General features: G+C 39.5%; 1 protein-coding gene across 1 annotated transcript; it reads right to left on the minus strand.

Annotated features, from left to right (window-relative positions):
* Positions 1-7870: 7870 nt before the first annotated feature.
* On the minus strand, positions 7871-11274 carry LOC127653486 (gastrula zinc finger protein XlCGF57.1-like). The gene is made up of 2 exons (XM_052140191.1): positions 10922-11274; positions 7871-10618 (listed from the first exon to the last, which is right to left on the minus strand). Exons 1-2 carry the CDS (start codon positions 10992-10994, stop codon positions 9444-9446), a joined length of 1248 nt encoding a protein of 415 aa, XP_051996151.1. The 5' UTR covers positions 10995-11274; the 3' UTR covers positions 7871-9443.
* Positions 11275-11844: the final 570 nt, after the last annotated feature.

The following is an 11844-nucleotide window of genomic DNA, read 5'->3' on the forward strand; positions in this document are numbered from 1 at the left end:
CCTGGCCAGCAGGAGCCATCTCTGCTCTTCAGGACTGTTTTGAGTGTACTGACTGGCACATGTTCAGGGAGGCTGCAACATATGGCGATTCTACCAACTTGGAGGAATACACAGCATCAGTGACCAGCTACATCAGCAAGTGCATTGATGATGTCACTTTCTCAAGACCATCACCACACGCTCCAACCAGAAGCCGTGGATGACTGCGGATGTGCGCACGCTGCTGAGGTCCCGAGACTCCGCCTTCAGAGCAGGCGATAAGGCAGCCCTAAGAACAGCTAGGGCCAAACTGTCACGGGCAATCAGAGAGGCAAAGCGCGCACACGCCCAGAGAATCCACAGTCACTTCCAGGACAGCGGTGACATGCGGCGCATGTGGCAGGGCATCCAGGCCATCACCAACTACAGGACAACATCAGTTGCCTGTGACATAGATGCCTCCCTTCCAGATGCGCTGAACGACTTCTACGCTCGGTTTGAAGTGCAGAACGACGTGATGGCGAGGAAGTCCACCCCTCCTCCCAACGACCAGGTGCTCTGTCTTACCACGGCAGATGTGAGGAAAACTCTACATAGAGTCAACCCACGGAAGGCTGCTGGACCAGACAACATTCCTGGCAGAGTGCTCAGAGGATGTGCAGACCAGCTAGCAGATGTTCTTACCAACATCTTCAACATCTCTCTGAGCAGCGCCGTCGTTCCAACGTGCTTCAAGGCCACCACCATCATCCCCATGCCAAAGAAGTCTTCAGTGTCCTGCCTCAATGACTACCGTCCCGTCGCACTTACACCCATCATCATGAAGTGCTTCGAGAGGCTCGTCATGAGGCAGATTAAGACCCAGCTGCCCCCCTCACTAGACCCACTGCAGTTTGCGTATCGTTCAAACCGTTCAACGGACAATGCCATCACCACAACCCTCCATCTGGCCCTCACCCACCTAGACAATAAGGACTCATACGTTCGAATGCTGATCATAGATTTCAGCTCAGCATTCAACACAATCATTCCCCAGCACCTGATTGGAAAGCTGAACCTGCTGGGCCTGGACACCTCCCTCTGCAACTGGATCCTGGACTTCCTGACTGGGAGACCTCAGTCAGTCCGGATCGGGAACAGCATCTCCACCACCACCACACTGAGCACTGGGGCCCCCAGGGCTGTGTGCTCAGTCCACTGCTGTTCACTCTGCTGACTCACAACTGTGCAGCAATGCACAGCTCGAACCACATCATCAAGTTCGCCGATGACACGACCGTGGTGGGTCTCATCAGCAAGAACGACGAGTCAGCATACAGAGAGGAGGTGCAGCGGCTGACGAACTGGTGTAGAGCCAACAACCTGTCCCTGAATGTCGACAAAACAAAAGAGATGGTTGTTGACTTTAGGAGAGCACAAGGTGAACACACTCTGCTGAACATCGACGGCTCCTCTGTGGAGATCGTCAAAAGCACCAAATTCCTTGGTGTTCACTTGGCGTAGAACCTCACCTGGTCCCTCAACACCAGCTCTATCACCAAGAAAGCCCAGCAGCGTCTCTACTTTCTTCGAAGGCTGAGGAAAGCACATCTCCCAACCCCCATCCTCACTACATTCTATAGAGGGACTATTGAGAGCATCCTGAGCAGCTGCATCACTGCCTGGTTTGGGACTTGCACCGTTTCGGACCACAAAGCCCTGCAGAGGATAGTGAGGACAGCTGAGAAGATCACTGGGGTCTCTCTTCCCTCCATCAAAGACATTTACAAAAAACACTGTATCCACAAAGCAACCAGCATTGTGGACGACCCCACACACCCCTCACACAAACTCTTTACCCTCCTCCCGTCTGGCAAGAGGTACCGAAGCATTCGGGCCCTCACGGCCAGACTGTGTAACAGCTTCTTCCCCAAGCCATCAGACTCCTCAATACTCAGAGACTGGTTTGACACACACGTGTCCTGAGTTGCACTTTAATTACTGTCACTTTATAACTGCTGCTACCTCAATAACTGCTATGTGCATAGAACATTATCTCATAGTATGTTATGTTTACATTTTAGAAACTGTCATCTTTTTGCACTACTGAGTACTGGTCGGCGCTGCACTGTCTATTGTCCTGTTCATTGTCAGAAATATGTTGTACTGTTCTGTACTTTTTGCACATGTTTGCACGTGCACTTTATATAGGTATATGTAGGTTTTTTTTTTTTTTATATAGGTATTTTATTTCGTTGTGTTGTCTCATGTGGTCCTGTGTTGGTTCTTTGTTGTTTTTATGTAGCACCATGGTCCTGGAGGAACGTTGTCTCGTTTTGCTGTGTACTGTACTAACTGTATATGGTTGAAACGACAATAAAAACCGCTTGACTTGACTTGACTTGACTTCTGAATTGTGGTTTGGTGCATAGGCACAGACCCCAGTCATAGCTTTTCCCCTGCAACACAAAGTCACATTGAGGTGACCCTCTTGTCTACTGGGCTAAACTCCAAGATTGTAGCTCCATAACGAGGGCTTGTGAATATCCTGCACAGATCCATTTCTCCCTCAGCCACTAGAGAAGGAGAGAGTCCAACCCCTATCCAGGAGTTTGGTTCCAGAGCCAGAACAGTGTGTAGAGGTTAGTCCAACTAAGTCTACCAGGAATCTCTTCACCTCACACACCAATTCTGGCTCCTTTCCCACCAGAGAGGTGACATTCCATTTTCTAAAAGCCAGTTTCTATAACCAAGGTCCAATCTACACAGGTCCCCACCTTCACCTGCCAGCCATTAGGCATCGGTCTCCTATTTTTCTCTTTGCATGTGTTGGGCCCACAAGGAAACACACATAAATTGAATCCAACAGAACACTTTGCATCAGTGTGCAGATAAGGCAAGAGAGTTGAGGCCATATTTTAGGATGATTCGCCTGATGATGTTGCATTTATAGGAATACAATACATTAGGCTTGGGATCTATGCCTTTTTTACAAATCGATAATCTGAAGATTTTCCTGATGATTATCGATATATATTGGATTTTTTCAGATATAAATAGGGCTGCTCATTACACAATAGTCTTTATCTCTAGACTTATTTCTCAAAACAACTTTCATAAAGTGTGAGCAGCAGGGTAAATTAAAGGGGGTCACACATCGGATGCACCTGGCAGACGACATGGCGTGTTCTAAAACAATTATTTATTTTCTACAAAAGGTATGCACATACTGCCAATGCTCAGCGTCAAAATTCTGATGGGCCAAGGAGCTCATCTTGCATAGTTTTCCATTAAATTAAATCCAAATCATTATTAATGGACAAAGATAATTTAATTTAGCCATCATATATATATAGATATATTGTATTTATTTATCTTTCATATAGCCTACAATGTATTTTCAGTTACAAGTATGTTGTTTTGTGGTTTGACAGCTTGAATGAAAAACCTACACTTACATACAGAGAAATTGCATAATAAACATCGCCATTCCAACAGTTTCACTAACCTCATCATGCAAACTCAACGTCACATTTTGATCATTATACTAAAACTTTAGATACTTTGGACTCTTATCTCCTTTGCTGCTACAACTCATCTTCTGTGTGTGTGTGTGTGAGTTTGTGACCGCAACCGGCTTCAGTAAATTTTATATCACCCTTTTGTTTTCTCCAACGCCATTACGCCAGACTATTAAACAGATGGCCAACTGAGTGAATTGAAAAGCATTCAAATCGGGCTTCTAATTTAAGTGTTGGCTAATTTTTATATATCGATGTCTCAAAAATATATCAATAAAATGACGTTCTGATCAATAATCCATATACTGATATATTATGACCTCCATACAAAAATACATTTTTAAAAACGATGTGATTCAATTAATGATTCAAGAACCCAAAATGAACAAGCAACCCGTGATTTTTAAACTTGATACCGGTGCAGCTGACTCAGCCATCCCAGTAAGAGTCAGTAAACTCTAAAAAGAGAAATGGAAAACTTAAGGTGCCTCTGAAAAGAGTCAGTGGCCCAAACAACACTCCTTTGAAAGTCCTAGGCACATTTGAAGCTGAAATAACTGAAGGTGAATACAAAACAAATCAAGAAGTGTTTATTTTAGTTGATCTAGTTTTGCTATTTCAACGCACTCTCCACACCACGAAGAAAAAGCCTCTAGTTGAAAAAGTAAAAATGGAGCTACTAAGAATTGAATCCTTGGGAGTCATAAGGCAAATAGAGGAGCCGACTGAGTGGTGTGCACGGATGGTAATGGTATATTTAAATCTATGTGGATCTTATAGAATCAAATAAAGGTGTGTGTAGAGAAAGACATGCTGTTGATGACACCTTGGCACAACTAGAAGGTGCTGTTGTCTTTTCTAAACTTGATGCCAAATGGGGCATTTGGCAGTGCTAGTTGCATGAAGAATCAGAGCCATTGACCAGCTTCATTGGCCCGTTTGGGCAATACTGTTTCCAGCATCTCACCCTTTGAATTTGGGTGGCACCTGATAATTTTCAGTTGAGGATTTCTCCAATTATCACAGGACAAAGGACACACTGTCATGCTGATGATATACTTGTGTCTGAAAAAAAAGTATATGATGAAAGACTCGATGAAAAGTTTAAGATGTTTGAGAAATGTGGGGCACACCCTCTATTTTGCAGTGAAGAAAGTAAAGTTCCTAGCCCATGACCAAATATGCATCATCAACAACATGCTAGAGCCATGGAACACAGAGTATGTGAGATCCTTCATGGGAATTGAGAATTATGTGGGCAAGTTTTCGCCACACCTGCCCACCCTCACAAAACTGCTGCAAGACCTTCTGAAGACCTATAATACATGGACATGGGATGCTCAACAGAGAGCATATTTAAAAAATAAAAAAGAGCTCAGTTCTCCTCCAGTTCTTTAACAGTACAGTCCAAATAAAGAGACCATAGTGTCTGCCAACTCCTCATCATATGGGCATGGAGCAGAATCAAGATGATGGAGATTGGAGGCCAGTTGTTTACGTATCAAGGAGTCTGACATCCACAGAGTCAAGATACGCACAAATAGAGAAAGCTAAGACTTGAGTTCATCATCAGAACAGACCACAAGCCATTAATTTCTTTACTAGGCTCCAGGGAGCTGGATGACATACCACCAATCTAGTTATGCTTATAATACTGTGACATGTGGAATGTTGTCTCTAATTGCAAGAAATGAGTGAATGCAAGATTGACTATGAGAGAGTAGCGGATTTGATTGCCTCCACCTGGGTGTTGTTGCGGAAAGGAAGTGTTTAAGAAGGAACACGGGAAAAGGAGAGAGGTGAGGAGCTGGTGACTTATGTGGGAAACATTACCTGAGTGCTCTTGGGGAAATAAGCCCTCCGGAGACGAAGATAGAAAGTTAGTTAGGCGTGCGATAAAGTGTGTAGCAAGAGTACTACAGTCATTGTAGTTGCCAGAGATACTCAGAGACATTTGTGAACTAGTAGATAGGTGCTGCGAGTTCTCTCAGGCTAAAACAGAACCCTTAATGCTCACACAGCTAACAGCGAGACCATGGCAGAAGATCGCAGATGACATTTTCCAGTGGAAAAATAACCACTACATAGTGGTTGAAGATTATTACTCAAGGTACATAGAGGTTGCAAACTTAGCCACTCTGGCAACAGCCACAACAATTTAAAGGCTTAAGGTCATCTTTACTAGATTTGGTGTGCTCATGACGGACAATGGCCCTCAGTTCGCATCATCTGAATTTGCAAGCTTTGCCCTGAATTATGACAAGTAACCCCAGATACCCAGAGATCAATGAAGAGTCTGAGAGAACGGTTCATACAGTCAAACTTTTCCTCAGCAAAAGTAAAGACCCTCAAAGAGCGCTCTTGGCATACAGAGCCACTCCACTGGCCCAGGGATCAAGTCCAGCACAACTCCAAATGGGTAGACAGACCACGGTCCAAACTGTTTAACAAACTTCGAACCAAGGTCGCGAGATCTGAAGGACTTCAAAAGAAGAGGCAAACACCTGAAAGCAAAATAGAAGAGGACGTTTGACAAGACATAGAGCAAAACATTTACCTGTTTTGGAACAAGGAAAAAAGGTATGGATAAGAACAGCAAGAACAAATGGAGATTTTCGAGGCTCATCCAAATCTTCCAGGTCCTATGACATAGGCCCACCTGTCCTCCCTGAGTGCAGCAACCCTGAAATACCTATTGCCACAGAGAGGCCTGTGTAGACTAGAGAGAGAGAATACATAACACGGTCTGGAAGGTTTTCCTGGCCTCCTGTAAAAACAGTAAACTGCTGTCATGAACAGGGGTAGAATAAACCCCTCAGCATGCTCTAAAGTGTCAAGGCAGTCTACCCTGTCCTTCCAGCATAGAAAAAAAAATCTGTTTTATGTGTTTAAAAGTTTTACATTTTAAGTACTATAGTATACCCTGAGAGTTTTTATGTTAAACAGTTCATTTAAGAAATGAGTGAATAGTTAATGTTAGCATTATGTTCTTATAAGAAATGTTATGTAGGAAAGGAAGGTTAGTAAGTAAAAATGAGGATGTACTGTAGTGATAGCAGATAAATAGACACTAGATGGGAGTACATTTTAACATTTGGTTTACAGTGATGCTTGTACACAATAGAAAAGGAGTGAGAAAAAGATGATTCTGCATACAACTTGTGTCCCTGTGTTTTATTGGATTTGTTGGATAAAGACTTCTACAACCTCTAGCCACAGTGGCCTCTGAACCAAAGATTTTATGGCAAACCCAGCTCATAACACAAAAAATTCAAATGTCTGCCACTTTACAATCAAACCTCTGAGTGTGTTGTCGATTAAATGGGTTAAGAGGGTGTGACTGTAGTGAAAAATTCAAGAAGAGCCCCTGGAACTCACTCTCCAGGCCATGTGCATGTTTCAACCTATGCAGCAGATATTTATTAATGTTTGGACATTTCATCAATTTAGAATTTGCACTTTCTATAGATGGCACCACAGATCTCAAATTCACTTTAATATGGCAAACCAGAAGTCTGTGCACTGCAAAGTTGATTCTGCATCATATTAAAATCTGTTTGTGGCTGGGCTACAATACTATTCTTTTGGCAGTGATGTGTTTGGCAAGCTGTGAATGGCATGCATGACAATGTCTCGCAATGTCCCCAGCGTTTCTACATTTATAAGAAATGTTGAAAGTACAACAACCTCTGGACCAGCTCTTGTGAAACTTTCTTGGCCTACAATGGAAACCATTCATTAATATAAAAATGAGAAAAGGCAGAGACAATTTTTCTGGACACTGCAGCTTTAATTTCACTGGCTGCATTGAAGTATTGTTTTATTTTGGAAATTAAATGCTACTCTACTGTGAAAGGCAGGAGAAATGGAATGTGGAGATAATATGAGTCAGACCACTTGTCGGTCACCTTTGGAACGCTCTCAGGCTGCTACAGTATTTTCTATGGATACAAGTGGCATTAAAGTACAGCTACCATCTACTTAAATGGGGAAAGACCAAAATCTCCAAAATGGTTGGTCAAGTCAATGATCAAAGAAAATATTTCAAATCAGCAGTAAAATCTGACAACACTCCCAAAAATAAATGTAAGATTAACACATTTCAATTTCTTAACAACATTATTTAAATAAAAAATTGAAACAAAAAAAAATATAAAAATTAGAGAATTATGATTTAGAAATGCAAATTTAATTTGATCTTTGATCTAAACATTTTTTATGGTTTATTTAGTTTTATATTACAAAATTAAATTTGAAGGAATGTTGTTATGAATTGAAATATGTAAATCTTACCAATAGGCTAAAATACTTTGAAGGTACAATGGTATCATAAATTGTGCTTCTTTTCATCAGATAGCACTATAAATGCTATTTTCCCAGCTGGTCTAGATAAGCGCATGCAGGACTTCAGTTTTTACATCCAGCATATTGGGTGTTTCAAAATTCTCCCATTAATTTTAATACATTCATATTATTCATATTATTTTATTGCTCCATGGTAAAACACAAAACATTTCATTTTCTTCTTTACATAATTTAAATTCCCATGTGCAAAAGGGAGCAGAAAGAAGATAAAATCTTATAATATCTGTCCCCTATTCCAACATACAAAATAACTTTCTTAAGCAGCTTACAGCCAAAATTACACTGACAAAAAACAATGTTGTTTAAATAACAGCAATTCATGCAGTATAAAAAAGCAGGCAATGCCCAGACAGCAAAACAACAAGTAATCCAATACATATAGAAAAAAAAAAAAACAAGACAACAACGTGGATCTCACCATATTAATACTATCCAAATTTAATTTGCTTATATCTCTGCTTATGATAACCGATATTATTAGACCCAATAAAATAAAAATAAAAAATAAAAAAACTAAACAAAACACAACAACAAACCAAACCAAACCAAACAAATCCAGAAACAACATAAACCTCACCATATTAATACTGACTAAATATACTCTGTTTATACTTATACTTAAACTGACCAATGTTACTACAACTTTTAAGATTATCATGCAATGAATTCCACAATTTTACTCCCATAACTGAGGGGCACATTTGTTTTATAGTCGTACGTGCAAATTGATGTTTAAAATTATATCTTCTCCTACTGTACTCTTTTTCTAAATGATAATAATGTTGTATTATCTCTGGTAAGATTTTCAGTCTTACTTTAAACAATATTATTAGTGTTTGAAACTTAGCCAAATCTTCTAGCTTTAATATTCTGGATTTAGCAAACAATTTGCTTGTATGTTCTCGATAATTTACTTTATGAATAATTCTTATTGCTCTCTTCTGTAAAATAGATAAAGGTTTTAAATTTGTCTGATATGTGTTCCCCCATACTTCTATGCAATAAATCAAATATGGTATGATGAGTGAACTATAAAGTATGTTCATTGTTTCCTTATTTAATACCTCCTTCACTTTAAGACAAAAATATTTTGGGAAATTTTTCTTTTAATGTGTGCTCTGACTAATTAGATTAGATTAGTAATTTCTTTTAATACAAGTCCTCTGTCTCTGACTAATTAGTCTCTGGTTAGATGCAACATAAAGTATGTGATACATGAATACAAAGTCAAGATTGTGAGAGGAAATGTACAGTACATTTAAGTATAATTTCTTTTTTTAAATGGTAAATGTAAACTTACAGAATTAAGACACTTTTTAAATACAAAATAAAACTCTTAGATTTCAAACTAAATGCAAATCAAGCACAGACAACAAAACAATTTGTAGTTATTTAATGAGTACAGAAAAAGATTTGTCTCTGCCATTCAGGTAATTGCATAACGTAAGGTTTAAACTTTCTACAGCTATTTACGTATAAAGACAACTCATTAACAACTACAGGTATTGTAGCATAAAATTACCCTTTAGATGTAACTCCTCTTTTGACAGAAAATACATCTTCGGGGTAATCCGACACTATTTATTTTCCAACTGAACATTAATTATGCTCACCTTGATGACAATGTCTTTTTCTATGATACGACAGAAGTGTTGCTGAGGTAAAACTCAATCCACATGCAGGACAGATGTAGGGCTTTTCTCCAGTATGAAGTCTTTCATGTGTGTTCAGGTTTCCTCTCTGGGTGAAACTCTTTTCACACTGTGAGCACTTGTATGGCTTTTCTCCAGTATGGATTCTCAGGTGATATGTAAAATTGCTCTTATCTTTGAAACACTTTTCACACTGAGGGCAGGTGAAAGGTTTCTCTCCTGTGTGAATTCTCATGTGACTTTTAAAATTGCTCTTATCTTTGAAACTCTGTCCACACTGAGGGCAGACAAAAGGTCTCTCTTCAGTTTGATTTCTCGTGTGATTGTCAAGAAGTTCTTTACGACTGGAACTCTTTCCACGCTGAGGGCAGGTGAAATGCCTCTGTTCACTGTGAGTTTTCATGTGATTTTTAACATGGCTCTTTGCTTTGAAACTCTTTCCACACTGAGGGCAGGTGAAAGGTTTCTCTCCAGTATGAATTCTCATGTGACCTTCAAAATTGCTCTTATATCTAAAAGTTTTTCCACACTGAGGGCAGGTGAAAGGTCTCTCTCCAGTGTGAAATCTCATGTGAATATCAAGGAGATCTCTACGACTGAAACTCTTTCCACACTGAAGGCAGGTGAAAGGTCTCTGTTCACTGTGAGTTTTAATATGATTTTTAACATGGCCCTTTTCTTTGAAACACTTTCCACACTGAGGGCAGGTGAAAGGTCTCTCTCCAGTGTGAACTCTCATGTGATTATCAAGGGGTTCTCTACGACTGAAACTCTTTCCACACTGAAGGCAGGCGAAAGGTCTTTCGCCAGTGTGAATTTTCATGTGATTTGTAAAATTGCGCTTATCTTTGAAACTCTTTCCACATTGAGGACAGATGAAAGGTGTCTCTCCAGTGTGAACTCTCATGTGATCATTTAAGTGTCCTTTACGTTTGAAACTTTTTCCACACTGAGGGCAGACAAAAGTTTTTGGTTTTTTTTTTTTAGAGCTGCTTTGTGATAAATTCTCTTCAGTCTGTGAGCAACTCGAGGGGTTTTCTTCAGTTTTGACATTATGAACTTCCTGATACTGAAGAATGTCCTGAACATCATTCAGTGCTTCGTCTTTCAATTCCATCAGGGCTAAAATCAAAACATTAAATAGTCATTTAACAAGGAAAAATGAAATGTATATAAAAGAACAAACTGAGCCCCAATTTAATAGCTGAAAGCAATAGATGTCAAATATCTATTTTATTATTTTTATTTTTTTTTTATCTTTAATGTGTGATAATAATGCTTTTATTAATCTAGTTGATAACTCCATTTTGAAGTAATTTCCTTTTCTTTTAGGGGTCACACTACATTAATGTATAAGTCCTAATTCATTTAATATCTTAATGTACAACGTCAGTCATTAAAAAAGAATCAAGAATTGAGACCAACCTCTTTGTTCTTCATTTTTCACTGTGAATGGCTCTGCATCACTCCTGTTCACACTCTCCTCTTTAACAAACATCTTTACAGCAGTTAGTTGTTATACATCGAGTTATTCCTGCTTGTTTGGAAACGTTTCTTCGTCACGTTTAAGATCATGTAAACATTACGGAGAGTTGCCTTCTTCTGGCGACGGTTAGTCGCTGTAAACACGCTTATGGTGTATCAGCGCCACCAAATGACTGTGAGCTCTGAGACAAAAATGTCAGAACTCACAGCCAGATGATATTCGATAAGTGGTTTCGTTAACTCACGTAGACGAAGAAATTTGCTGCTTGACATCCGAAGATCCACTGATGGCGCTCGGAATGTATAGTTCTTCTTTAGTTTTTTGGCGAGTTGCATTCAACGTGGGTATCGCCACCTACCGTGCTGTTGTACAATCATTGTTTATTTAGGATCATTTTCTTTCCATTATTCCTCTATTTCTTCTCTTCTTCCTCAATTTCTCGACAGAAAAATGCTCAGGTATCGGCTGGCGCTGCGTCAGCTCCTCCAGCATCCACACATAATACCATCCAGAGTGGAGCTGAACATCATTACTATATTTTAAATGTGTCTTTATGTAAATTCATACATATAATCCTGTACTATATATGTATTGTATAAGAGTCATGTATCCTACTTAATCTCTATTAAACTCCCTTCCCATTAAATACTCCAAATCCTTATCCTTCCTAACCTTTCAATTTAAATGTAGTATAAGTTCCTTTCTCTCCTCAACCTTCTACAAACATCTATGTGTTCTACGAGTTCTTTCTTACTTTCTTATTGATCATTTAGATGCATTTGGAAATCCTGTTTTCCATATCTGTCTTCATTTGTTTGTCTTACTACGTTATTTCACAGTTTTTTTTTTTTTTTTTTTTTTT

Source organism: Xyrauchen texanus, chromosome 12 (assembly GCF_025860055.1).
Source record: "Xyrauchen texanus isolate HMW12.3.18 chromosome 12, RBS_HiC_50CHRs, whole genome shotgun sequence".
In the NCBI taxonomy this organism is placed as follows: domain Eukaryota; kingdom Metazoa; phylum Chordata; class Actinopteri; order Cypriniformes; family Catostomidae; genus Xyrauchen; species Xyrauchen texanus.